The sequence below is a fragment of the Grammomys surdaster genome, unplaced genomic scaffold (assembly GCF_004785775.1).
Source record: "Grammomys surdaster isolate TR1022 unplaced genomic scaffold, NIH_TR_1.0 125979, whole genome shotgun sequence".
Taxonomy (NCBI): domain Eukaryota; kingdom Metazoa; phylum Chordata; class Mammalia; order Rodentia; family Muridae; genus Grammomys; species Grammomys surdaster.
Window position 1 is genome coordinate 2,569,095 of NW_021620795.1, and position 27,962 is coordinate 2,597,056.

The 27,962-nt window shown below is 35.4% G+C and overlaps 1 protein-coding gene across 3 annotated transcripts in view; it reads left to right on the forward strand.

Annotated features, from left to right (window-relative positions):
• Tasor (transcription activation suppressor) overlaps positions 1–27,962 on the forward strand; it is a 52,065-nt gene that overhangs the window by 14,828 nt on the left and 9,275 nt on the right. For 2 of the 3 annotated variants that reach the window (XM_028754088.1, XM_028754089.1), the window contains exons 7-18: positions 2,800–2,924; positions 4,936–4,967; positions 5,607–5,712; positions 7,030–7,133; positions 7,231–7,334; positions 13,550–13,622; positions 13,710–13,781; positions 14,747–15,448; positions 17,889–18,259; positions 20,004–20,148; positions 21,328–21,387; positions 25,133–26,058. In XM_028754088.1, the coding sequence (XP_028609921.1) occupies positions 2,800–2,924; positions 4,936–4,967; positions 5,607–5,712; positions 7,030–7,133; positions 7,231–7,334; positions 13,550–13,622; positions 13,710–13,781; positions 14,747–15,448; positions 17,889–18,259; positions 20,004–20,148; positions 21,328–21,387; positions 25,133–26,058 (2,820 nt within the window). The remainder of the gene's footprint in view (positions 1–2,799; positions 2,925–4,935; positions 4,968–5,606; positions 5,713–7,029; positions 7,134–7,230; positions 7,335–13,549; positions 13,623–13,709; positions 13,782–14,746; positions 15,449–17,888; positions 18,260–20,003; positions 20,149–21,327; positions 21,388–25,132; positions 26,059–27,962) is intronic. The other variant, XM_028754086.1, reaches the window with a different exon arrangement.

A 27,962-nucleotide genomic window follows, 5' to 3' on the forward strand; every position in this document is an offset into this window, starting at 1 on the left:
ACACACACACACACACACACACACACACACACACACACACACACATATACATATACACAAATACATATATACTGGGTCTTGTTACCTAGCTTAGGCTGACCTCAAAATTATCATGCTCTTGTCTCAACTTCCTGAATCTTGGGGAAATCTTGAGTGCTAGGAAAAACTATTTTTCTTGTTCTCAGCATTCCTTAGTTGCTTGTAGTTGTACCTAGGGTTGAGGCCTCATTGAGCTTTCCCCATAACAAGCATGTAAAAGATATATGTTAAAAGTAGTGATGTTAATCATTCTTTTTGTTCCCCCAACTCCTCCAGATCTTTTCCTCTTCCCTACTCACCCAAGTCCATTTTCTTTCTCAAAAATAAATAAATAAATAAATAAATAATAAATAAATAAAATAAGGTAAAATAAAATAAACAAAAACCCAAGTAAGACAGAAAATACCAAACACAAACAAAATGCATACAAAAAGCACAGGCACGGACTGTTTTGTGTTGGACAGCTACTCTTAGGAATGAGACCTGCCTTGGAGTATGGTTGGTAAAATACATAGTGTTGCTTCATGAGAGAAGGTTGATTTTTTTTCCTTTTCTGACAGGTATCATTTACAAGTAGTTTCTTAGTAGTGGTACTTTGTGTCTACTTCCCTTTCTTCATGCTGAGATATTGTCTGTGGATTTGTGTGGATGTTTTATATGCTGCCAATCACTTTTTTATATGCCAACAAGCTCCCTGAATTCATATGTGTTATCAGTCCTGTTGTAGCTAGATAATGCTGTTTCCTTGCAATCTTCTACCTCTCTGGCTCTTAAAATCTTCCTGTGTCTTCTTCCCATAGATCCCTGAGCCTTGAGGAAGGAGAGCTTTGATAAAGACATCCCACTTAGGACTGAGTGCCACAAAGTCATTCTCTGCACATTGTCCAGTTGTGGGTCTCAGTTAATTAAACTGTCATGTACTGCATGAAGCTTCTCTTGTGAGGGTTGAGTGATGCACTGTCTATGGGTATAACAGTAGGTCACCAAGACAGATTTTATTATTGTGTTCAGTTAGCAGAATAATAGTACTAGGTTTTCCATTAGGGCTCATGACCTATTAGTCTCAATTTCTTGGCCACTTTAGCAGTGATAGGGCTCCATTTCATGGAGTGTACCTTAAATTGAATTGAAAAATGATTGGTCACTCCATTTGCAATTATAACATTTGTGCTACTATTATACTAACATATTTTGCAGGCAAGTTGCTATTGGTCAAAGAGTTTATAGCTGGTCAATACTGATGGTTACTTTTCTCCTCTATTAGTATGCATACTACCTTCTAGCACTATGAATAGTAGTCAGTAGAGCTAAAGTTCTTAGTTGGGCACCAGCTCCATTTCTCCATGTCTGATGACATCATGTCTTCAGCAGTAGGGCCTTACTGTTAGGTTGTACAGGGTAAGCAGTAACTGTGGCAATATCCTGTGATATATGGACAGGTCTGTGGGACTGGGGATTTTACTTGGCAGCGTAAGATGTCTAATTGTGGGCATTGTTCTCTTCCATTGTATGGTGAACCTAGAAGTAAATACTCATCAAAAATTTTTGTTGGGGCTGGACAGATGGCAAATCAGTTAGTTAAGAGCATTGGCTGCTCTTCCAGAGGACCTGAATTTGTTTGTCAGCACCTCATGGCAATTCATAAATGTCTTAATTCTAGTTCCAAGGGATCAGGTGCCCTCTTTCCCCAGACAGATATATATATGTAGGCAAATGTTCTTAATCTTAAACAAAATAATAACAAAAATTTTCTGCAGTACTTGTGGAAAGTAGTTTGGCTCCTTATTAAGGAATTTTAGTAGAAAAGACATATTGCTGGGTATTTTAAGAAAAATTATGTAAGACATCAGGAGCTTCCTTAGTTCACTTCTTTTAGATAATAGTGTTATTGGTAGACTTGAAGTTAGTTACTGGGTTCTCTAGAACTTACAAACCAGAGTTTTATATTTAAAAAAAAATGTTTTGGAAGAGGTTTGAAAGAAACAACATTATTAAAATCAATAATTTCCCAGGGAAAGGGACTTGCTTTATAGACTCAGACATTCTTTTAAAAGAGAAATCGGGCCTAGAGAGATGGCTCAGCAGTTAAGAGCACTGACTGCTCTTCCAGAGTTCAATTTCTAGCAACCACATGGTGGCTCACACCATTTGTAATGAGATCCAATGCCTTCTCCTGATGTGTCTAAAGACAGCTGCAATGTACTCCTATACATAAATAATCCTTAAAAAAGAAAACTAAAATAGAAATCAGTTTTCTGCTAGCCAACATGATGACTGTTATGAATAGGGGAAGGGAAGAAGCTTGTGAGTAATAAGATTATTTGCTTGAACATTTACATGTATAGTCTTTTGCACACCTCCCTTGCTTCATTCTTCACAGTTGAGTTCAGTTTTGTTTTGCCTTTTGCACTAACACAGAAAATGGTATTTGATGTTGGTTGAAGTTTTGGCCTTAGTATTTTACTTTTTATCAAGTTGGCTTTTCTGGAGTGACCTAGCTTAGGCTCCATTTTATAGTATTTTCATTAGGAAGTTAATTGTACATTCCTGCTGTCAACTCTACTGAACTAAACTTCTGGGATACCTTGGTATCTGGTACATAAAATGCATACTTTTGCGGGTGGGGCTAAGTGGACAAGCTCAAGGAAATTTTTTTCCTGCTAAAGCTTCTTGAATGGTTCTACGTTATCAATAAAATAATACATTTTCTCTACTACTTGCCTATTGTAAAGTGATAATTTTGTACTTTTTTACTTTTAGTATTATTTTTATGAGTATAGCTTTGATGAAGTAAGACGAAGACCAAGACATGTTTGTCCATATGCAGTTGTGTCTTTTACTTACAAAGACGATGTACAAACTCCAAAGTTTGTGTCTTCATTGAGGTAAGTCAGTTTTATTTACACAAAGAAATAGTTTAGAAGTCAACATTGCCCTCTTCAATGTTTTTTGACATATACTAGATGTTTTCATACTCGAGATTAGTAGGATAGACCATTACTGTGAAAATGGGAACTAAAGTTTACTTTGATTTCCCTAGCTAAGTTGTGGAACTTGTTTTTTCTTTTCAACATTTATATGTACTTTAATAAATAGCAGTTTTTACAAGTTAAAGTTTTAACTGGTGGTTATAGTACATGCCTGAACTCCCAGCACTTAGCACATCGAGGTCAGCTTTGGCTATGCAGTGAGGTTGAAGCCCTCCTTGCTCCATGAGTCTCTAACTTCCCCAAACAGAAAAATTTTGTTTTTATCTCTTAAAAATTGAGATTCTATAAAACGCTTATAACAAACCAATGAAATATTTAGTTGAATGCCAAGACATTCCTAGTTTTAAGAGTCAGGTGATATTTATTTTCTTTTTTAATTCATAAACATACTCAGAATAACTTTTCAAGCTACTGTTTTAAAAAACCACTTATTTTTAATGATGCATTTTTTTTAGGGTGACCTTTATTGGTTTTGAAAAGTCAAATACGCTTGATAAGGGTACTTTAGTTGTGTTTTTGTTTTTGTGGATAAATTGTTCTGGTTGGCCTCTAGCTCACTATAAATGGCTCAGGCGAGAAGATCCTGCATTAGCCTCCCAAGTGCTGATATGAGCCACCAAGCCTTAATGATAGAACACTTTTTTTTTTGTATTAATTAATAAGCTTTCAAAACCTCTCCTTGTACCAATTCCTATAATGCAGAGATGAGTGTGTTTCTCACATTTGGTTCATGTTTAGGAATGCTGATACTCATTCTTTTCATAAGTAATCTGTTTCTGACTTGTGTATCAGTTTCTTTTGGTACAAAGTCTCTTATGTAGACATGGCTGTCTTGGAACTCATTGTGTACACCAGCCTGGTCTCAAACTCACAGAGATCCACCTTCCTTTGCTCTTCTACTTTTTTGAATCCCTTCTATTGACCCCCAGATTGTTTCAAACAAATATTGACGAACATCTATCCTGTACTATGAGTGTTCCATGAGGACTTTTGTCTCGGGACCCCATATTTTGTGGATCTTCCTTTCCCTTGTTACTGCATAGCTGTTTCTTTTTTCTTTTATTCTTTTTCTGATTCTTTATAATCTTTTTCTTTTTTTTTTTTTACAGTCCAGTCATTATCTCCCTCTCAGTCCACCCTCTGACAGTTCCTCATTCCACCCCACACCCTCCATTTTCAAGAGGATGTCCCCACCCCTCACTAGATCTTCATCCTCCCTGGGGCCTCAAGTCATAGCTGTTTCTTATTTCCTCATTGGTTGTACTCTGACGTTTTTCTTAAACTCTTGTACTTGATCTTTTTCTATATAGCTCTTGGAACCATCATCATCTGTTAAACTGTACTTGTTGATAATTACCTTTCTTCATCATTAGATTATAAATTCTTTGAAATATAAGGGAGTGTCTTCTGTTTATATTTAGAATTCTATTACCTAGGATTATGCCTGGTAAATAATAGGACCTTAAAGTTAAATATGTATTAAATGGTTATGGATGAGTTTATAGAGACTTCTTCTCTAATCTTATTTCCAAGATATAGTCAACAAATATTAATAAGTTAATGGGTACTTTTTGAAGTATAAAACAGCTCTCATAAATTTGGGAAAATAAGGTAAGAAAAGAGTAAGTGTGTCTCTAAGAATTAGGCTTATTAAATTTTGTAAAGAGTTTTTCTTGGAAGAATTTTGTTATCTTCTGTAGTTCCAATGGAAATGGCACTTAGAGGTTGGTGCTTCAGTCATTTTAAATTGCTTTCCGTGCATGAGTGAGGTGATAGATTTCATCCCCAGCACTGGAAAATACAACAGCAACAAAATATAGATAGTATGTCAGGGTCCTAAATGTTAACTTTCATGTTGTTTCCAATCAGTAATAATTTTCCTTTCTTTTTAAATAATCATTTGTAGATCTAACAGCTTTAATGCAGATAGAAACATAGGTAAGAGTCTTATTTTTTTTTACTTTTATAAGTTGAAAGTATAAACAGTGAAAGATTAAGTGTTTTGTTTTGTTTTCATAATAAAAATATGAAACATAAAGCAGGTGAGGTCATGTTAAAATGTAGCATCAGTACTTGATCATAAGGTCTAATTTTAGAAAATACACCAGAATTTCTAGCACTTGAATTGGGGGAAAAAATGATAAATTGGGTTTTGCAGTTTAACCAGAGGTTTTTGGTTTTGATAAAGAAAATTTTAAACAGTATTATTTTTTGTTTCTTTATCACAAAAGTGAGAACAAAGTATAAACAACTAGAAGGTGGGAGACATTAATTAGGTTTAATATAGTCTCCTTTGGAATAATGACTGTATTGTTTGTTCTGCCTAAAGAGGGTACTTAGACAGATTGCTTCTTCCCTGACATTGGACTGGTGTTTTGTTTTGTTTTTTTAAAGGGAAAATATACCTGAAACTAGAAACTTAACGATTCCCTGAACACATGTCACTTTTGTGGTTATTTTGTACTTTAAACCTTATTTCTAGATACTTTTCATTTCTAGTAAATATTACCTTATGGTGATCTAGTAAATATCACCTTATGGCTATCAAGCAACTGGACTCTTATTTCTTTTGTTTAGATAAGTTTAACTATACCTTGTGGAAAGGACAACTTTTAAATAAAGGAAAGCTTCTGTGTTATATTTCTTTGAGGTCGGCCAATCGTGCCTTTTTACCTGTCAAGCTGTAAGTATGCTGCACTGAAAGAAAATAGTGGGAGGGGAAGAGGGAGGATCCCAGGGAAGGGGGTGGTAAATGAGAACAGAGTATAACCACACACACACACACACACACACACACACACACACACACAGAGTCTTTATTTCATATGTTAATCTAAAAAGTTAATTTCTGAGTGATTTTAAGACTGAAAGATTAGTTTAAAATTTTATTCTACTTATTTTTAGTTAGCAGTGTATATATAATAGACTCAGAAGTTGGCCAGTCTTATCTATGTACGATAGCACATACCTAGTAATCCTACTACTTAGGAGATTCAGGCAGAGGATCTTGAGCTCAAAAGCAGTCTTGGCTGCATAGTGATTTCTAGACCTCTGTTTTGCAGACCATAGTGAAATCCTGCTTTAAAACAAAAAGAAAAAAGGGGGGGGGATGGTAGTGGTGGCTAAATATTCTTTGTTGAAAAGAATTTTGATGTGGTAAGTTAATGTATATGCACTACTCATGTAACATACATTAGAATTAAGTTTATTGTTAATTTCACAGAAGATGCTGTAAATGCTTAGATGTAGGTCAGTAGTGGAATGCTTACCCACTATACAACTCTTGGGTTTGATAATCCTCATCTTTAAAACATAAACTATGCCAACTCATACTTTAAATGACAACCACTTACTCTTCTTGTTAGTAAAATTGTCATGTGGGATTAACTTCTGACATAAGAATCTAAGGTTGGGCCAGGCAGTGGTGGCGCACGCCTTTAATCCCAGCACTTGGGAGGCAGAGACAGGTGGATTTCTGAGTTTGAGGCCAGCCTTGTCTACAGAGTGAGTTCCCGGACAGCCACGGCTACACAGAGAAACCCCTGTCTCAAAACAAACAAACAAACAAACAAACAAACAAAAGAATCTAAGGTTAGCAATATTGCCAGTTGCTACTTACCTGGTGTATTTACCTGAGCTTCCTGTATCAGGTCCTCTTTAGAATAAGATGAGCTATTAATAAATATATTTTCCCATCAGGTGTATTTATTTTATTGTCCTTAAGGTTTCAAATTCAATGTATAGCATAGGATGACCTAGAACTTATGATCTTTCTGCTTTCTCCACCACCTAAATGTTGGCATTACAGGGATGTTCCACCACACCTGGTTTATATGATTGTGGATTGAGTTCAGGTCCTTCTGTATGCTAGGCAAGCACTGTGCCAGCTGCACCGTGTCCCCAGCCCCCACCCTCATTAAGTATATTTTACTGTGACTGTTAACATTGTTAGAGTTAAAGGTACAGGAATGCCAAACATGCTCTTATATTTTTCTTTCAGTCCTGAGAAGTTAGATGTTGAAACAGTTATGAGTATTGATTGTTTGAAACAGAAAATTCCTCCTTCATTTTTTTATAAAGACACATACGTGGGTCCTAATGAAGGTAAAGTAATTGAATTCCGTTTTACTGAGATATATAAGAAGCAGACCTTAAAATATAAAAAATTTATATTTTACTGTGTATTTTTTCTTTGAAACAGTTTTAAAGAATGGGATGTATTGTAGCCTTTATGAAGTTGTAGAAAAGACAAGAATTGGAAGTAACATGGAGTGTTTACTGCAAAAACTGGAGAAAGAAAAACTTGTGAGTGAAAAATTTTAAATATTGCCATTATCCTTTGAAAATATGTTATTATTAATGCTTTGATTTATTTTGGCTTTTGGAATTCTTACAAAGTCTCTTATTGGATGCTCTCATTTAGTTGGTAGTATCTTACTATTAGTAGGAGCAGCACTTCCTTACTTCGGAGATAGGTTCTTGTTCTGCAGTCTTACCTGGCCTGGAGTTTACTCTAGATATAGTATTCTTCTTTTTACCTAGGACAGTAGACTTTGTGTAGACCCATTTTTATTATATTGTGGTTATAAATGTTATATGATTATCAAAAATATTTATGGGATACTCAGTGAGATAGAATTTTGAACAAAGGTATTTAAATATAGTTTGGTTGAGGAGAGATAGTAGCTTTGTTTCTGAAAAATTTGTTTTTATTATATATATTTGTGTGTGTATGTGCGCTTGTATGTATGTGCCCTGTGTATACACTTGAAGCCTGTGGATACCAGAAAAGGATGTCAGATCCTGTTGAACAGGTGGTTCTGAACCTCTGTGTGGATGCTGGGAATCAAACACAAATCCTCTGTAAGAACAGGGGTTCCTAACTGCTGAGCCATCTCTCTGCCATAGAGAGAATTAATTACAGATTCAAAAGAACAAGACATTTGGAGAATGTTTAAAAGATACAAGAACATTATACTATCTTGGAGAAAGGGTTTTTTTTTTCCTTTTTTTAATTGGATTTTGTTTTAAATTTACATTTGAAATGTTATCCCCTTTCCCTGTTTTCCCCCATCCCATCCCTTCTCCCCATGCTTCTGTGGGGGGGATTCCCCCACCCACCCACTCAATCCTGCCTCTGTGCCCTGGCATTCCCCTACACTGGGGAATCGAGCCTTCACAGGACCAAGGACCTCTCTGGGAGGAAGGTTGTTTTTTTTTGTTTCTTTTTTTTTTTTAAGATTTATTTTATTTATATGAGTACACTGTCATTGTCTTCAGACATACCAGAAGAAGGCATTGGATCCTATTACAGATGGTTGTGAGCCACCATGTGGTTGCTGGGAATTGAATTCAGGACCTCTGGAAGAGCAGCCAGTGCTCTTAACTGCTCAGCCATCTCTCCATCCCTCTGGGAGGAAGTATTAAGGAGCTATTTCATTTAGTGCCTTTAAGCCAGTACTGGTGTGGGAATTTGGATTTTGTCCTGAGAACAGTAGATTTTGGAAGAAATAGAGTAGGGATCAGACCTTGAAAATGTATACACTATCTTTAAAAAAAAAATTTACCTTCGTTACTAATAAGTCAAAGATAAGTTGCGTCTGTTAAAGGGTACTGGTAGATTCAATGAGAAATCATAATAGTGAGACTGAAAGTGATATTGACTAGGTAGTATCCGGTGTAGTAGAGAAAGAGAATGCCTAGTTTTGGTAGAGTTAGATTAGATGTCAGATTGTGATGAGAGAATGAATATATAGTGCTAGTATGTATGGCTTAGCTGAAAGAGAATAGTTTCAGAGTTTCTTTTCATGAGAAGTGAATGTGGTCAGCTATCAAGTTTCTGTAGAGATGTAGAACTTTTTTTTAAATACTGAGTTAAAAATTAAATACAAGTTTTCAACAGTGAATTTTATATACCTCACGTTGAGCCACCGTTTCTAGGTAATCAAATGGAGATTTATGTCAGTAATTTTCTGAGCTTGCAACTTCATTTAAAATGGTTATATAGTTTCATCAGGTGCATACATATGGTTTTAATCAGTCTCTGGTATAATTATATCTGAGATAAATTATATACAAAACCTATTTGTACAATATTAAACACTTTTTGCCCTGAGTATAGAAATCTTGGCATAGGTGTCTTGTAATAATCTCAGTCTTTTCTTCTTTGTAAATACACTTTTTGTGATTGGTTGAGACAGGGTCTCATATAACTTGGGCTACTGTAAAGCTAGGATAGCCTTGAATTCCTGACCCTCTTGCCTATATCTCCTGAGTGTTGGATTTGCAGTAACTCACCACTACCACCACTCCTGGGTTTTATTGAATAGTAAGTTTGAGTATGTAGAGATACTATGTTTCAGAAGCTAACTATTTAGAGTTTGTACAGTAAGAAGTTATGGTATCTGTTCAGTTCCTTAAAAAATACAAGTCAGGATAGGAGAGATGACTTTTTGGGCTTCGCCTAAACAAGTGTGTTGAGGTTTGATAGGCTGGTCTTTGTAGAATTGTTATGATCTTAAAGGGACACTGGCAACCCTCAAGGACATGCTACCATTCATTGGTTGCTGTATTCTGAAAGTCAGATTTTTGCAGTCATTTATCAAGCTTGTAGATGTAAATAGTATTTTACTATAATTTTTTTTTTTAAGCTTGTGGGGGTTTTGTTTTGTTACGTTTTAGTTTTTGAGACAGGGTTTCTCTTATATAACCTTGGCTTTCTGAGAACTCATTGTGTAAACCAGTAAACTCTCAGAGTTGTGTCTGTATCTGCCTCCTGAGTTCTGTGATTAAATGTATGCATTGCCACACTCAGTCCCATGATTATTTGAAATTTAAAAAATAAATAGGTAAACCAGCAGTGGTGGTGGTAGTGGTGGTGTATTCCATTAAAACCCAGCACTCAGAAGACAGAGGCAGGCAGATCTCTGAGGTCCAGGCTAGCCTGGTCTACAAAGTGAGTTCTAGGACAGACAGGGCCACACAGAAGCCCTGTCTAAAAACAAAACAAAGCAAAACAGCCCCCACAAAAATAAATAATAAAGTTTTAGTTAGAATTTTACTGCTGTGAAAGACTATGATCAAGGCAACTCTTATACAGGACAACATTTAATTGGAGCTGGCGTACTGGTTCACAGGTTCAGTCCATTATCATCAAGGCAGGAGTAGGGAGCAGGCATGGTGAGGAGGAGCTGAGAGTTCTCCATCTTCATCTGAAAACTACTAGTAGAAGACTGGTTCCCCTGTGGTTAGGAAGAGGGTCTCATTGTCCACCCCCAAGTGCCACACTCCATTCAACAAGGCCATCTCCAACAAGGCCACACCTCCTAAGAGTACCACTCCCTGGGCCAAGCATATTCAAACCACCACAAACAATAAAATAAATTTTGTAAATGTTTCTGTTAATGCGCTGCATCCATTACTTTCTTTTTCTTATATTTTTCTTGAGAGCCTTGTTTTTTCTTGCTAATTTAAACTTTGTCTTTATTCTTTCATTGTGTAATATAGGGATCAAACTTTATTACCCAAACTAGATAACTCCCTGAATTATTTATTGAATAATACATATTTATTACTTTCTGTGTGTAAGTGTGCATGTGCTGCTGGTTGTTGGCTTTGAGTTCTAGCAAATGAGCTATATCTGTAGCCAGATTTCAGTTCAATTTCTCCTTCTATGTTTGAAAAGCATCTGCCTGTCTCTGCTTCCTGGATCCTGGTATTGACGGTGTGAGCTACCACCTAGCACATAACTGAAACTAATCTTGAAACTCTGAGTTCCCTGAATTATTCTGAAACTCTGCTTCAACCTCCTAAGTGCATAGCCACTCCTGCCTGTGGATTTAGTGTTCACTGTTTTCTTTGTTTTTGTTTTTTGTCTTTTTTTACTTTGATATAGAAATGTGTATTTTAATTTGTAAATGTATAACACCTTTGTTTAATTATTTCTAATTTAATTGCATTGTAATCTGAATAGATGTTAGTTTGATATTTGTTCAAATTTATGTCCCTATGTGCTCAGTTTTTTAATGCATCCTTTCTTCATAAGGAAATATTCCCTAGATATTTTATTCTAGCTTGACAAATTTTATTTATTTTGGAAAAGAAAAGAGCTTACTAAGAAAAAAAAATTCTTTTTATTTGTTTTGAGACATGGTCTTACTATGTAACCCTGGCTGGCCTGGAACTCATTATGTAGATCCAGGATAGCCTTGAACTCAATGATCGTGATCTCTTCCTGTTTCTGGTTACCAAAGGCTGTGATTAGTAGGGTACCTCACCTAGTCCACGAGAAGGTTTTTTTTTTTTTTTAAAGATTTATTTATTTATTTTATGTATGTGAGTACACTGTAGCTGTCTTCAGGCACATCAGAAGAGGGCATCAGATCTCATTACAGATGGTTGTGAGCCACCATGTGGTTGCTGGGAATTGAACTCAGGACCTCTGGAAGAGTAGTCAGTGCTCTTAACCACTGAGCCATCTCTCTAGCCCGAGAAGGTTTTAATATGGGTACAAGTGTGAGATTCTTGTCTTTCGGGGTCAGCTCTTTTTTTTGGTTCTTGGTTTTTGAGACAGGGTTTCTCTGTATAGCCCTGGCTGTCCTGGAACTCACTCTGACCGCCTGGCTTGAGGTCAGCTCTTAGTCTTCATTATTTTTTGTTGGTAGGTTGACCCCTAACCCATTGTTGTACTGAACATAGAATCTAGGACTTCCTATGTGCTAGACCACTTCTCCCACAAAGCTATATAATTCCCAGCCCTTTCCTTTTATATTTTGAAAAAGGAACTATCAGAGATTCTCAGGCTGTCCTTCAGCTTGCGATCTTACCTCAGCCTCTCAAGTAACTGAGATTATATGGGCCTGTGTCACCATATCTGGCTTTCTGTGTGTATGTGTGTGTGTTATACACATACACAAGTCTAATGCTCATGGAGGCCAGAAAAAAGTGCATTGGAACTCCAAGAACTGGCTGTGAGCCTCCATTTGTAGTACTAGGAACCAAACCCTGGTCCTCGGCAAAAGAAGTGAGTACCCTTGCTGGGCAGTGATGGTGCAATGTCTTTGATCCCAGCATTATGGAGGCAGAGGCAGGTGGATCTCTTGAGTTCAAGGACAGCTTAGTCTACAGAGTGAGCTCAGCTATTCAGAAACCCCTGACTCAACAAAACAAACAAAAAAGCAGCAAGCACCCTTAACTGTTGAACCATCTCCCCTGCTCCTGCTTTGTAAATCTTTCGGGGGAATGTTTCTGTTTTTTGTAATTACTGGTATTTTGTGTGTTACTTTCTCCACATAGTTAAAAGGTTCTTGTATTGTTTATCTTCCAGGTCATCTCTGGCAGTTAAAATTATGTAACATCTGAATGATACTTACTAAATAACTGTAATATTAAATTCTGGCAACATATTTCATTGAACATTATCTTGAATTTTCTTTTCTTTTTTTCTTTTTTTTTGGTTTTTTGAGATAGGGTTTCTCTGTGTAGCCCTGGCTGTCCTGGAACTCACTCTATAGACCAGGCTGGCCTCGAACTCAGAAATCTGCCTGCCTCTGCCTCCCAAGTGCTGGGATTAAAGGCATGTACCACCACTGCCCGGCCCTATCTTGAATTTTCATAGGCAGTTTTTTTTTTTCCTTTATTTCTTCTCGTCAGGGTTTTATGTGTATCAAGACACTATGCAACTGAGAATGACCTTGAACTTCTGTTCCCCCACCCCACCCCCACCCGCAGTGTAGAGAACAGGGGCTCTGGATCAACCTAGGCCTTCGTTATTGCAATGCAGGTTCCCTGCCAAACTGAGAAATATCCTCAGCCCATTAGAAAACAGTTCTTTCTTTTTTAAAATTTTTATTAATTATTTATTTGCTTGTTTGTTTTGTTTTTTGATACAAAGTTTCTCCTCGTAGTCCTGCTGTCCTGGAACTAATGCTGTAGACCAGTCTGGTCACGAACTCACAGAGATCTGCCTCCATCTGCCTTCTGAGTGTTGTGATTAAAACCTCTTGTCTTTTCTTTAAGCCCTAAAATGTTGTAAGCAAGACGAATGCCTACCATCCCAACACTTGTTAGGTACAGCCAGGAAGATCGAGAGTTCAGGATCAGCCTCTGCTACTTGGCAAGTTCCAGGCCAGCCTATATGAGACCATTTCTCAAAACAAAACCTAAACTCCTGAACGCTGCACATCTCAAAAGCAAGGGCTTTTCAAAAGCCTGCTTTATACTCAATGTCCAGCATACTGCTTAGCAATTAATGTCTTTTGCACTAATGAGAAATAATAGAAGTCTCTATATTTTAACAAGTTATTTTTCACAGATAATTACTCTTTCAAGAACATTCTCAGTATATTATAAATAAGTTCTCACTTGATTGTAATCTTCAGCAGTTAGTTTGGTGTTTTAATGTTACATAGTGAAACATTTTTAATCTAATCTAGTATTCCTTATACTTAGTAGAAAGTGTGTCTCTTTAAAAGTAGTAGTAGTAATAAGATATATGTAACTTCTGTCTCCCCAAACTACAGGTTCTTGTTAAACCTTTAGGAGACCGAGGATACCTTTTTCTTCTTTCTCCTTTCCAGATGGTTTCTCCATATGGTAGGTAATCTGGCTTTAATTTTTCCATTTAAAAAAAAAATTAGTTAAAATACTTTGATGATGAATTTGGCTTTGTTTTTTTTTTAGAACATCAGACTGTCAAATCACGAATTCTGCATGCTTTGTTTCTGTTTCAAGAACCTAGATGCCTAATTATCAGTAAGTTGTTTCTTAATGTCAAAGTATGCTTGCTGGTAGACAATTACTGCAATCAGTAAGGCTACATACATTCTATCTCTTCTACATCTTACTTTTTGGAAATACTGGGATTATTTTGTAGAATTAGTAATATAAAACATGACTTTGATATGTTCCCTCTTTCCATTTTTCATATGCTATTACTTCTGGCTTTGAAGTTTTATTCTTAAAAGTGAAACTTTGTTTTGGCTTGGCTTTTTTCAGTGCTTTCATTAGTGATGTTTTATTATAATTGTTTTAGTACTGCAGCTCATTAAGAGTTTTATGTGACACAGTTTTCTTTTATTCATTTGTGCATTCAAGTCTTAGTGATTTTAAAGTATCATATACCAAATTAAACATGAGGCCTTTCAGAGTTAATTAGAATTTGGGATATTTATGTTAGAGAAGATTTTGCTGTTTCCCTTCTAACAGTAAGCTTGAATACTGTATTAAGGAATTTTGTTAATGAGCTTACTTTTGAATTAAGCCTGGATTTTTTCAGTTGTGGCTACTCAGTGCATGGATATGTGCTTATGGGGAAATGCGTTTATATAAAGTTAAAGGTGTAATTTATGAGAAAAAGGAATGGCGTTATTTGCAAACTGATACTGCTTAGAATCTCACATCTTACTTTTCCAACCCTCACCCCTTGCAATTTGCTTGCCACCATTTGTGTTAAATGTGGGTGAAGAAAGTGAAGATCATTAGTGAGTGGATTTCTTTCCATTAAAAATCTTTTGTTCCTTTTCACTTGTTTTGGTTCCTGGCCTATTTTAAGCAAAAGCATATTGCCTATCAGTTTGCTGTACTGTATATGTATCAGAAGCAGACGCTCACTGGCTCAGCATTGAAGTTCAAGTGTTGTTCTACTTCAGTAGTACACATATCTATATTTTATTAGTTTCTTTATTGCTAATATAGTTTACTCTTTTGTTTATTTGCAGCACAAAAAGGTGTGACGAATACACCACCACTGGAGAGGCATGAGAACTTACCAGATATATTAAAAATAACTCAGTTTTTACAGTTTTCTCTGATTCAATGTAGAAAAGAATTTAAAACTATAAACACTATAAATTTTTATTCTGTTGTTGAAAAGTATGTAAGTGAATTTTTTAAGCGAGGTTTTGGTTCGGGTAAGCGAGAGTTTTTTATGTTTTCATATGATTCACGATTAGATGATAGAAAATTTCTGTACTCAGCACCAAGAAATAAATCCCATATTGATGACTGCTTACATACCTACATTTATCAGCCAGAAATGTATCGGTTACCTATTTTTAAATTAAAAGAGTTATTTGAAGAAAATCGGAGACGTCAACAATTTAGTCCACTTTCAGATTATGAAGGTCAAGAAGAAGAACTGAATGGTTCAAAAATGAAATTTGGAAAACGGAATAATTCAAGGGGTGAAACTACTGAACCTGAACAGCAGAAGTCATCTCATTCTTTGGATTATGATAAGGATAGAGTCAAAGAATTGATTAATTTAATTCAATGTACGAAAAAAAATGTGGGTGGGGATCCAGATACAGAAGATACAAAAAGCAAAAATGTCTTGAAGAGGAAGCTTGATGATCTACCTGAAAATATGAGAAAGTTTGCCAAAACAAATAATTCATCTGAAAATTACCATCTATATGAAGGTAAAGTAACATCCTACTTTTGTGGTAAAAGCTAAAACTCATGACCTTGGTTCTGTTCTTCCCATGTTAGAGATACTCAAATTACTAAGCCTAAGAGCCAAACACAAAATATGCTAGGTATTTGTTTAGGTTTTATGTGTCGTCTCCCCCCACCCCCCAACTTTTTTGATGCAGGGTTTCACAACGGAGCTCAGGCTGGCCTGGGATTCTCACCAGTTTTCCTTCCTCAGCTTCCCAGAGTGCATAATTAAAGGTGTGAGCATGTCTGCCTGGCTTATTCAAGATTGGTGGTTGACTTTTGAAATTTTTACAGTTTATTAATCCTATGCTTAGAAATACTACATTGTCACAGCAGGGAAGTCATTGCAGTGGCTTTACATTTTCTCCTGTTATCCACTCCATTTTACTTTTTTGCTAGTACTAACAGTAACCTTTGCAGTCTGCCAACTTTTTTTTTTTTTTTTTTTTTTTTTTTTTTTGGTTTTTTCGAGACAGGGTTTCTCTGTGTAGTTCTGGCTGTCCTGGAACTCACTCTGTAGACCAGGCTGGCCTCGAACTCAGAAATCCGCCTGTCTCTGCCTCCCAAGTGCTGGGATTAAAGGCGTGCGCCACCACCGCCCGGTCTGCCAACTTTCTATTTTCTTTCCATTCATATGTTTCTTTTGCTGTTTGCTTGAGGTCCTTTTCTTTTTCAACAAGGTATGTTCTTCAAGTGTGTGTTAGGCCTCAGTTTTTCTTTGTACAATCCAAGAAAACATAAACCATCCTAAATTTAGTTAGTTACCTTGCCACGACCAAAATGGGTTCTGAATCCAAATAGAAGGCTCTGGTTTGGTTTTGTATATTTCATGTTTCCGGAATTTCTTCTGTTGCCTTCCCAGAGTGGAAGTACTTAATAATCATTTATTTCCTTTGATGAAGTGTTTGGTTGGTCATGAACTTCTGGTCTAGTTAAATACTATGTTATTTATGATGACAGACAGATCTTCAAGCCGCTAAAGAATAAAAGTGATGTCTCCTGGTTTTGTAAAGAAAATTATGATAAAATAAATCATGGCCATTCATTTGTGTGTATATAGCTACTTTCACACTGAGATGGCAGAATTACAGCAAAGACTGTGTATGGCCCATGATGTTTAAAATATTTACAGTCTGATCTTATATAGAAAACATTTACTCTGGTATGTCATATTTCTAAATTGCTTAGTTTGGGCTAATATGATAAAGTGTACTCATCACTTTTAATCAGCGCTTGAAGTTAGCTCCTATACTTTAAATTTTGTTTATGTAGTGAGAGATGTTTGTTTATTTTAGGCTATTGCTTTAATGAGTGGATCCTTCTAAATTAAAATTAAGTTTCCTATATTCAGGCATATAATTTCTGTTGATGCTTTGTTGTGTCCTTTTCAGTTGATAGAAATGAGAGATTTTTGTCATAGTGTGTTTAAGTATTCCAGGTAAGTTAAATATTTATATAGTGTTTTAACATTTTTATACTGGCTATTCAGAAGCATGAAGTTTGAAGTTTTGTGCTCAGGAATATTTGCAGTAATTCACATTCTTATATCTTCTATTGTTTATTGAACAGTTTTACTTGTCTGCTTTTCAAATACATTTGTCTCTTACTAGATTGGACAGATTAATGTCCTTGCTTTATTATTTACTTTTATTCTGTGATTGAACCAAAAGCCTTGCTCATGCTAGATAAGCACTCTCCGAATCTCTTCTCTCTTTGAAGCAATATTAAACTAAGTTACCCATATTGGCTTTTAACTCATTCTTTAGTCTAGGAATGAGGTTAACTTGTCCTCTTGCCTTGGCTTCCCAAGTATTTGGGACAGGTGAATGTCAACAGACCTGGAACCCTTGAATTATCTATGTGGTAGGCATTACGTGATATCTTTTAACTTTAAGTTAATTAAGATGAAATAAAAATACATTTCACCAGCTGTACAACTATATTAGAATATAATGAAAGGAGCACTTAACCATCACAGAAAGTTCTAGTTGACTGTGCTGTTGTTTTATGTAACTTTCAAGGCTTTTTCTTTATTTGATTTAGGTCTTTTTAATTTCAGTGTCTATGTCTTAGCTCTTTTGTGTCCTTCCTGGTTTTTAGATTTCCTTAATCATTTCAGAATTTTCTCTGTGTTGTTTTGTTAACTTAAGATAAATTTCATTTCCAGTATTTGGCTTTTCAAGACTGTTCCAGACTAACAAGAGTCTGGTCATGCTTGTTGCTCTTCCATGTGTTCATCAAATTTTCAGAAACAGTTATAGTAAAGGACATAAATACATTTAGTTCCTACCCATAAGTGTCTTACAAGTGACTTTTAAGTTACATTGGATTTTTATAATATATTACATTTTATCATCCTGTTATATAATAAGTATACTAGCTTTTAAAATACAAGAGATGACTTTTCTTTCTTTTCCTCAGAATCTCCACAGTCTGTTGGCTTACTTGGACATGATCCTAACTTGAGACTGCAGCAGGAAGATGCATGCAACACTGGAGATATCCACAAGCTTTATAATTGGCTATCGGAAGCACTAGCCAATGCACGACATTCAGATGGGTTCCTGACAGATACAGTCAACAAGGCCTTAGGATTGAGTAGCAGTGGAACCTATGAAGAGCTAAAGCAAAAGTGTGATTATGAGTTGAACCCTACTTTAGATAAAAAAGAATGTGAGCAGCCTGCTTGTACAAAAATTGAAAATGTGCATTGTAAGGATGCTCAGAGTCCATTGCTAGAAGTTGATGCAGCATCATCTGTAAAGTACCCTACTCTTCTATCTAGCAGTGAGGTAGGCATTAACCATAAGCTACATTTGAAAGAGTAAACATAGCCTTCTAGTTATTGTGTGTGTCCTCAAGACAGTATGGGCATACTTCAGGGAGTGGCTTTTCCTTTCCAAAAGACAAAGACATACTTCTAAGTAAAAGTGTTTGTCCAGGAGGGTGATTTTAAGCTATTCTTGTTGAAAAAACATAAATACTGAAGTAATTGATCCTACATTCTTATGTGATTTATATAATCTAAGGTCTACCTATTATAAAACTAGGGCGAGATTGTTAGATTAGCATAGCAGGAGTTAATTTCATACTGTTTGGTAAAGAAATCCTAGAAACCCTGGCTGTTTTATGCTTTAACAGAATCAAGGTGAGGCAGATGAAGCAACTGAACTTTGTAACATAGTGTCGTAAATTTAAGTGTTCTATATTGTGCAAATACAAATGAATAGCCTTTGGGATTATCTTTGAGGTAATTCTTAGTTTTGGTTAGTTTAGTTAGGAATTCGGTTTGTTTATGTATGGTTCGTGCTTAGTAGACAAGTCATTTCCTGCATTAGTACTTTTCTTAACGAGTAGCTGAATTATTGAGGGATAATACAAGATGGCACTATATACTTAAGATTTCATAGCTAATTAATTCTTGTGCCTTTGAATGAAAGTTATGTACACATGTCTCAGCCTTTCTGTATATAGTTTGTGGATATTTATTTTAAGGAGAAGATGGTGGTAGGAGGTTTATGTGGTAGGCATTGAAATATTAAGTTGTACTGTTAGTATTTCTCAGTATGTTTAATGAGAGTGTGGGCTGAGCTTTGCCTGCTTCCTGTTTTTGTAATTATAGGGTTTATTCCTACTTATTTAAGTATTGTCGGTATTTTTAAATTACAATATAAATACATCACGTATAAAATTCAAAATATAAGAGTTTACCAGTTACTGTGTTAAATCAACACGAGTTTACATGTGTGGTGTGTATTACTTTAAAGATTTACTTATTTATCTTATTCATATGTTTTGCCTGCATGTCTGTATATGTACCACACCCTCCTACCCCACCCCACTCCTGGTGCCCTCTGAGAGGAGTAGAGCAGTCAGATCTTTTAGAAGAACTAGAGTTAAGATGTGTGCCATGTGGGTGCTGGGAATTGAACCCTTATCTTCTGCAAGAACAGTTAGTGTCCTTTATTGCTGAGCCATCTCTCCCACTCCAAAAATATCTTTTCATAAATTTTTTTTTACTGTATTTTAATTTTGTGTATATGTGTGAAATTCAGAGGATAACTTTTGAAGGTTCATGCTCTCTTTTCTGTTGTGTGGATCCTGAAGAAAGCTACTTCAGGTCATCAGGCTTGGTGGCAAGTGCCTTTATCCACTAAGCCACCTTGCCAGTCTTCAGATAACCCTTAAGGATAATATATATAGTTTATTTTATTTATTGGGGGGAAGTGTTTGTTTATGACAGGGTTTTACTCTGAATCTGTGACTGGCTTGTAACTCATTATAGAAACCTGGTTGGCCTCATACTTTTGATCTTCCTGCTCTGCCTTTTGATTCTGATTATAGGCAAGTGCTATCATTTCTGGCCTTGGCAAAATATATTTTAATGTGAAGCTAGAGTATTACAACGTTACCATGTTGCTTTTACTCATTCGTAATGTGTAGTCTGAAGTTTGTACATCTGCTGTAAGGAAGTAGTATAGTTTTGACATTAAAATTAAAAGGAAAACTGTTAAATGCATGTACTTTCATTTCTAGGATCCGAATTTAATTAATGTCAATAATTTTGAAGAGTGCAGTCTCTGTCCCACTGTTTCCATTGAGCATGGATTCCTTAGACAACATTCTAAGTCAAATGATGATGAAGAGACAGAAATACATTGGAAATTGATTCCAATTACAGGTAAGGAGTAGTAATTCATTCGGTAATAGATTTGCTTCCTTTTACTCAAGGACCAGTTTCTTGAAGAAGTTCATCTTTTCTAGATTCCAGTCTTGGGTCATGAGGTACCTATCTTAATTGGCTCTGCCATGAGTCTTTATTTTGAGCAATATTTTGCTTATTACTGTTCTTCATTGACATCAGCCAGTATCTGCAAAAAGGCCTATTGATATAAGATTTAGGGCATAGTTACTCTAATGGAGTTTAGTGTGCCTATTATCAATTGAAAACTGTTGACAGCAACTTGGAGAAGTAGGTGTTGGAATGAAGTGATGCTGTTTGGGTAGCCATTACTTTTCAACTTACTAACCTAAAACTTCACTACAACAAGCTGTCTGTTATCTAGAATGTGGTCATGTTGAGGCTCATCTGTGTGAAGGAAATTTGATTTCCTAATGATTCATTCTGGAGCACAGCCTGAAAAGACCAAATGCAAATACATAATGAAAGCTCATTAAACCACTGGTGTTGAAAGATTGTCGTTTGTAATATTTTGACTTGTCTGTGCACACACTACATGCTCTTAATATTCCAACTTCTTATTCATGTTTGCTAGTTCAATATATTTGGAATTGTTTTCTGGGCACATCTTTTCTATTCCTGTACCTTTATTTAGCCTTTGGAAAGAAATCGAAGGAAGAATGACTTGCTGAAAAGTAGATGGCTTGTGACCTACAATTTATGAGACCTCTAGGGAGTCTGAGAAGAATTTCTAAAACTCGATGAGTTTCCGTGGGCTTCAGCACTTCATACTTCTCTACTTCATACCTTCCTGGAGAAGGCAAGAGACCCTAGACCTGATGCTAGAGAGGGAATTCATACTCTTATGAAATTGGAGGCATAGTGAGACTTGGAAACCAAATAGAAAGTAGTTTGTAGGTGGTGGTTATCTTAACCTTTCTTCATTTAAACACCTTCATAATTGCTGTTAAGTTGTTTAAAGAAGGAATATAGGTGTTGATCTTCCACATCATCTGAGTGGAAAGGGAAACAACTTCCCATTTCCAAATGACCTATCAAAAATGTTTAGGGAAAAGAAGGAACATTCCTTTGTTAGCATTTGTGGTTGTCTGAAAGGTGCCTAATGGGCGTCACTGGTATCTGAAGAGAGTCTACAAATCTAATGGATGCTTTCCTCAGGAGGGAATGCAGGAAGCCCTGAAGACCAGCATGGGAAACATGGTGAGAAACAAACACCAGGTGAGAAGGCTCACTTTGCTTTTCTTCCCAATATGCCCTTCTTCAGAATTGCTAGTTGCATTCTGGTTCTTCAAGTAGGGCATGGGTTTACTTTGTGCTCCATACAGAGAAGTCTAGGCAAGATCTCTTAACTATCATTTTTAAATTACTAATTTAATTGTATGAGATATTTTTGTTACACACATAATCTGTGTTCTTGTCTATCTGATCGAGTGACTTAGGAAAATGAAAATGTTTTTCTTAATGTGTGTCTTCAGATAGTCTATAAGAACCAATCTTTATTTTTAAATGACAGAATGTAAAAACCATTTTTTTTTTTACCTTTTCATACTCTGTTCATAACCTTGAGAATTTTAAGTATGAAGCTAACTTCTGCAGATGGTTTAAGAGATTGGAAACTATTTCCAGAAACAAAAATACTACTGATTAGCTAGTTGCAGTAAATACATAGATGATAGTCTCCCTTGTTTGACTGACCTCAGTCAGATTCTACTTCACAGTAGATACATACTTCTACTGTGTGTATTTGTGACATTTTCTTGCTTGAGATTGATAGTGATCTTTTTAAATGTTTCCATTTACTTTCTTTTGTTATCTTAATTTAGGAAGAAAGTTACATGACTTTTTTAGTATTCTTGGAAAAGTCTGAAGGTTTTTAAATTTATAAGTAAAGGTAAATGGCTTTCTTTATAAACTAACCCTTCTCATAAAGAAGATCTTTATCTACTAGGAAAGATGATTTATTTTTGAAAATACATGATACAGTAAAGTACACAAATTTCTAATGTATAGCTCAATAATGTTCACATAGGTATAAACTGTGACTGCTACCCAAGTCAAAATGTACAACAGTCCAGGACCCTTCCGTATTTACTTCTATATTTTCTTGGGTCATGATATATATATTTACAACAGGTGGCCACTAATCTCAATTTCTTTACCATATTTTTAATTTTTGTCTTGATAAATTGAATCCACTCATGCCTGTTTGGCTCTTTCACTCAACTTATGTCAAGGTTTCATCTATGCTGTATATTGTCAGTAATTCTTTGTAGGAGAAACAGTTACCTTGTTTGAACTTCATAATGTTCTATAGACATACACTTTTCTTTTCCTTGAGATACTGTATATTTTGTATTTGGAAGTTAGATCTAAGTGATATTGCCATATGAGAAATAATACATTCTCTTCACATGTTAAAAGTCAAATGACTGGTACTTTGTCAACAATCAGTAAAATAACACGTATTATAGACATTGACATCTGTTAAATCATTTATTGATGAAGATGTACTTTTCATTGATGAAAATGAACTTTTCAGAACGTGTTGTTCTTAAAGTCATTTGGAGTAACTTATACAAAATAAAATTGAATGGTGTTTATTCACAGTTTAAAGAAATCTATTTTACTTTAATAATTTAATAAAGTGACTTGTGGGTGTGTATTAAGTATGGGGAGTACATTTGACTATGTAGATATAAATACATCTATATGAAGGCCAGAGGAATACTCTGGTTTCTTCCTTTATTGCTGTTGTCCTTACTGCTTTGAAGCAGGGTCTTCACTGAACCAGAAGCTTGCCCTTTGAGTTAGGTTGTGTTGCCAGCAAGTCATTGAGATTCACCTCTCTCAACCCCACAATGTAACACTCATGTACATCCATGCCTGGCTTTTTACATGTATCCTGGAGATTTGAACTGTGGTCCTAATGTTTGCATAGCAAGTGCTTTTACCCACTGACTATCCCTCTAAAATTATTATGGTTGTTATCATTGTTAGTATTATTATTGAAACCCTGTATAAGGTAAGGTTACCCAGTGTTGCCCTGGCTGTCTTTGAACTAGGTATGTAGATGTGGCTGGCCTTGAACTCACAGATTTGCCTGACTCCCAAGTGCTAGGAGTAAAGATGTATGCTCCATTCTTGGCTTGCCCCTAGAAATTTTTAACATGGAAAACTTTATGTAGATATTTAAGTTACATTTAATTTTTTTTAAATGTTTAAAATTCTTATCTTGATGGGTCCCGCCTCCTCAAGTGGTATGGTGGCTCAAGCCTAGCTCTTATTTCAAACATATGTTAAAGACATACAACTAACTACCTATATTTTTAAAACTTATTACTATAATCAAGATTGTTGCTCTCAATTTACCTAGTACTCAGGATGCCGGGGCAGGAAGATTTATGAGTTCAAAGCTACCCTGACCCCACCTCATAAAAACAAAGGAGAATGGGGTTGGGGGTTAAAAAACAAAAAAAAAGTATTATGTTTACTTTGCCCTCAATAGGTCAACCATTGGTTACCAACTTCTTATATACCTGTTTATATATTTTATATGCATTTTTAACTACATTTTTAATGTTGTAAATTTTAAGTGTAGAACATTCAGATTTCCTCAGTCTTAAAGAACATGAGTTTTATATTTCTGTATGTTTTAATTGTTGACCAATTGGATGTTTTGCTTGCCTTGTTCTTTTGACATTTGTGCCTGCTTTTCTTGCTCTGTAAGTGTTTTTGCAGTAACTGAATGCAGTGGTCATGACATTGAAAAAAGTGCAAGTATGGGGATAATAAAAATGGAATTGTTTTGTAGAAAGAATGCACAGCTACATCTGAGCATAAACTTGGATTGTAAATTCACTGTAGGTACTATAGGTTTGAAAATTTATAAATGTACTTTCTGATTTAAGAGTCACTATTTTCTATACTATAGTAGTGATATGTTAGGAAATCACGTTAGCTAAGACTTAAGGAAATTTGTTTTCAGTTTTCAATCATACTTGTGTTAATAAATTTTTAAGCAAAGATCTTGACTTATTTTTAAAACTATATAACTATAAATCAGTGTTAAATATATTTTCCTCTTATTTTTAAAAATAGACTTAGGGTGATTGTTTTGAAAAGTAGTTTTAAAAACTTAATCATATTTGAATTTAAGGTTTGTGGGGAAAACAACAGTATGATCTCATAGACTGAGCCATTTACAAGTCAAAAGTTGTAGTCTCATTACCATTGGGTTACACAAAGACTTTGCAATCCAAAATTTGTAGTAGCTGTCCTGTTTGTTATGGAATTATTTACAAATTAAATGAAAATACCTGAGAGCATTATTTAAGGTACTAGTCAATGCAGCTATGAAATATGTTCAGTTCCTATTTTGTTGAGCCTTTCATTCCTGACAGAATGAATCTGGTAGGCTGTAGGTGATCCGTTAGCCAACCTACATGTGAGAGCCAACCTAAAAAATAGGTAGTTAATTTTCTAAGATCTTAAACACTGCAATATTTCTTTTGGGCTTTCTTCCAGTTGCTTTAGATTCCATTCTTAATCTAACACGGCATTGTCATTACTTGGCCATGGAATACAGCAGTTACAATAGTCTGCTAACATCAGATGGATAGAGTGATAGGAAAGCAAGAATAGAAGTGATTTAACATTTGTTTATGCCAGTCAGGCACTAGTGGGTTTTGTCTTTGTTTTTATTTTTGTTGTTGTTTTTAAACCTTAAAGAGGCACTTTTGAACACTTGGAAGAAATATTCAGCATTGTTACTGAAATCCAAAGCATAGCCTGTAAGTAGAGCAGATAGGACATGGGGTTTACACAGTTTTTGAGGTTTTAATTGCAGTGGATATTTTTAAATACATATCTGAGCTGATGTGTTTTTAACTGAGTTTTTTTCGTTTGTTTTTTTTTTTAATACTACCCATTTGGATTGCTCTTACAATAAACTCTTCTTGTATAGGAATGAAATCACCAGGAGAACAGCTGGTGTGTCTGCCACCAGTGGAGGCCTTTCCTAATGATCCCCGGGTCATCAATAGAGAAAGAAGCTGTGATTACCAGTTTCCATCCTCTCCGTCTACAGACACTGTAAAAGGTACCACTGAAGAGGACACTGTAGCAGGTCAGGCGACGACAGTGGAAGAGCAGTGTGTGCCAGCAGCAGAGCTTCCTACAGTGAGCGAGACTACAGAGAGTACAGTGTTAGGAGAGTTCCATCTCTTCTCTAGAAAGATAGAAGAAATTTTGAAGCAGAAGAATGTTTCATATGTTAGTACAATTTCCACACCTCTCTTTTCAGCACAAGAGAAGATGAATCGCCTTTCTGAGTTTATATATTCTAAGACTTCTAAAGCTGGTGTACAGGAATTTGTAGATGGTTTGCATGAAAAACTAAACACTATTATTATTAAAGCATCGGCTAAGAGTGTGAATTTGCCACCAGTAGTAAGCCCTAACCATTCTCATACTACAACAGCATTGAATTCTCTAGGAAGGCATGTTGTATCAATTTCCTCAAGTGACTTCAACAGTAAAGACCTTTTTGAGCCACTCTGTTCTGAACATTTAAAAGATAACAGCTCTAATGAACAGTATTCCTCTTCAATGGAAGTAGAAATGAATCAGCTGCACCACTGCAAAGAGTTAATATTGACTTCTGATCACACTGTACCTGGTGATACTGTCCTGGAACCCACAGAAAAAGAAATAACAAAATTACCCAGTGATATAACCATTTCTGCACAACCAGCACTTTCAAATTTTATAAGCCAGTTAGAACCTGAAGTATTTAATAGTTTGGTTAAAATCATGAAAGACGTCCAGAAAAATACTGTGAAATTTTATATTCATGAAGAAGAGGAGAGTATGCTTTGCAAAGAAATAAAGGTAACTAATGAGAAGGTAATCATAGTGCTATATATAATCGATGGTCTGACCTCTGCAAAATTGAATTTTAAAGGTGGCCATAATATATTTTCTGAATTTAGTAATTTATAATTGAATAATAGTGCATTGAACTAAACATATAGGACCTATGATCTCAATATTGTTGGTGTCAGACTTTTTTTGTTGTTGTTGAATTTTAGATTGTCTGGATATATATGTGTATGGGCCTCCTGAGGCTATAGCTAAGTAAGTTTGAGCCCTACTATCATGGGGATAAGGAAGAAACCTCTGATCATACTCAGATTTACTTAATTTAGTCTTCGTTATCATTATTGGAGGGTACTATATGGTGCTTGTATGGAAGTCCTAGGATAGTTTGTGAGGATCAATTCTCATCACTAAGTGGGCCCTGGGGATTAATTAACTCATGTATTTAGGCTTGATAGCAAGTAGTTTTTTACCTGCTGAACCATCTTGCTAGCCTTTTATTTCGAGATTTAAAATAAGGCCACGTTTACTTGTTTAGAGAGGTAATTAAAGTTCTGGTATTCATCTCATATGGGGTTTTATCAGTCCAATGAAAACACCTGTCCAGAAATGGCATCATAATACATTTATTTGTCATTTCTTTGATATCTTGACCATGTCAGGGCTACTAAAGATCAGAAAGTGTGATGGTCCCAAAAGATTCCCAGAACTATAGACTACCATTTCAGGTATTTGGTCTTTGGGTTTTGAAGTAACTACTTGTTCCTATTTATGGAATTTATTTTCTGTGACAAGTTTCTGTCTGTTTTGTTAGAGGAAGCAGAAGGATTGAAAATGACTTAAAACAAAATAGTTCAGAAACTCGTATTGATGACAAATGTTTAATCCTTTTATCTTTTATAAGGTATCTCATGTTAGCTTGTTTGATGTGGTATCCCAAGTAATACAGAAAGAGCATTGAAATGAAAAGGGACGCTAGTACTGTTGTGCTTTCCTTTCATTTTGTTAGGAAGATGAAAAGAGACTTGTTTACATTATTGTCCTGTGTGATTGAATGTAGAGCTTCTCAACTTTTTCTAACACAGAAGTCTGTCCATAGCCCATAGCCATGTGTTGGTATAGTGCTAGGCAAGAGTTAAGCTGAACACTGATGTGATGTCTTCAGTGTAATTCTCCCTTTAAAAGATGGATTGTTAAACACCCAAGGGACATCTATAGTGAAGAGATAGGAAATATAATTCTCTATGGATGGAGTTTTGAATTATAGCATGTTATTATTTACATAGAGTAAGAGATTAAGTCATATGTCTTGTAAACAATTAGATTGGAACATTGTTTTTTGTTGTTCTTTTAAAGAGGGTTTCACCATGGCTATCCTGGAACTTATATATAGACCAGGTTGGCCTAAAACTCAAGAGATCCACCTGACCCTGCTTCAGGGGTGCTCCTGGAAGGGCACTTTAATTCTTTTAGTCAGTATCTACTGGCAATTTTCTTGCAAAACTGTTAGAGTAAAAGATTATTTTGTTTTTGTTTTTGTTTTTTGTTTTTTTTTTAGAGTAAAAGATTATTAACAACAATTTAAACTTCAAAGTATTTCTTAGTCTGTTTTGTTTAAGTCAAACAGTAGTATTCAGAAAAATTAAAATTATGAAGTTTTTTTAATGTAAAAATATGACAGTTGCCAGCAGTCCTGTCAAATTATTTACCTTTTCATTAATAAACTTAGGTAATCTGAGATCTTCCTAAAAATTTCAGAGTTGATGGCAAAAATCATTGTGGAATATGTGCTTCATATTAGTTATACAAAAATGTCTTGATGAGTGATAGTCAAGCAACCTAGGTTTTGATTGTGCTATTTGGCCAGCTCTGCTACAGTTGAGAAAAATTTATCTCATATGTTTGTGGAATGAAGA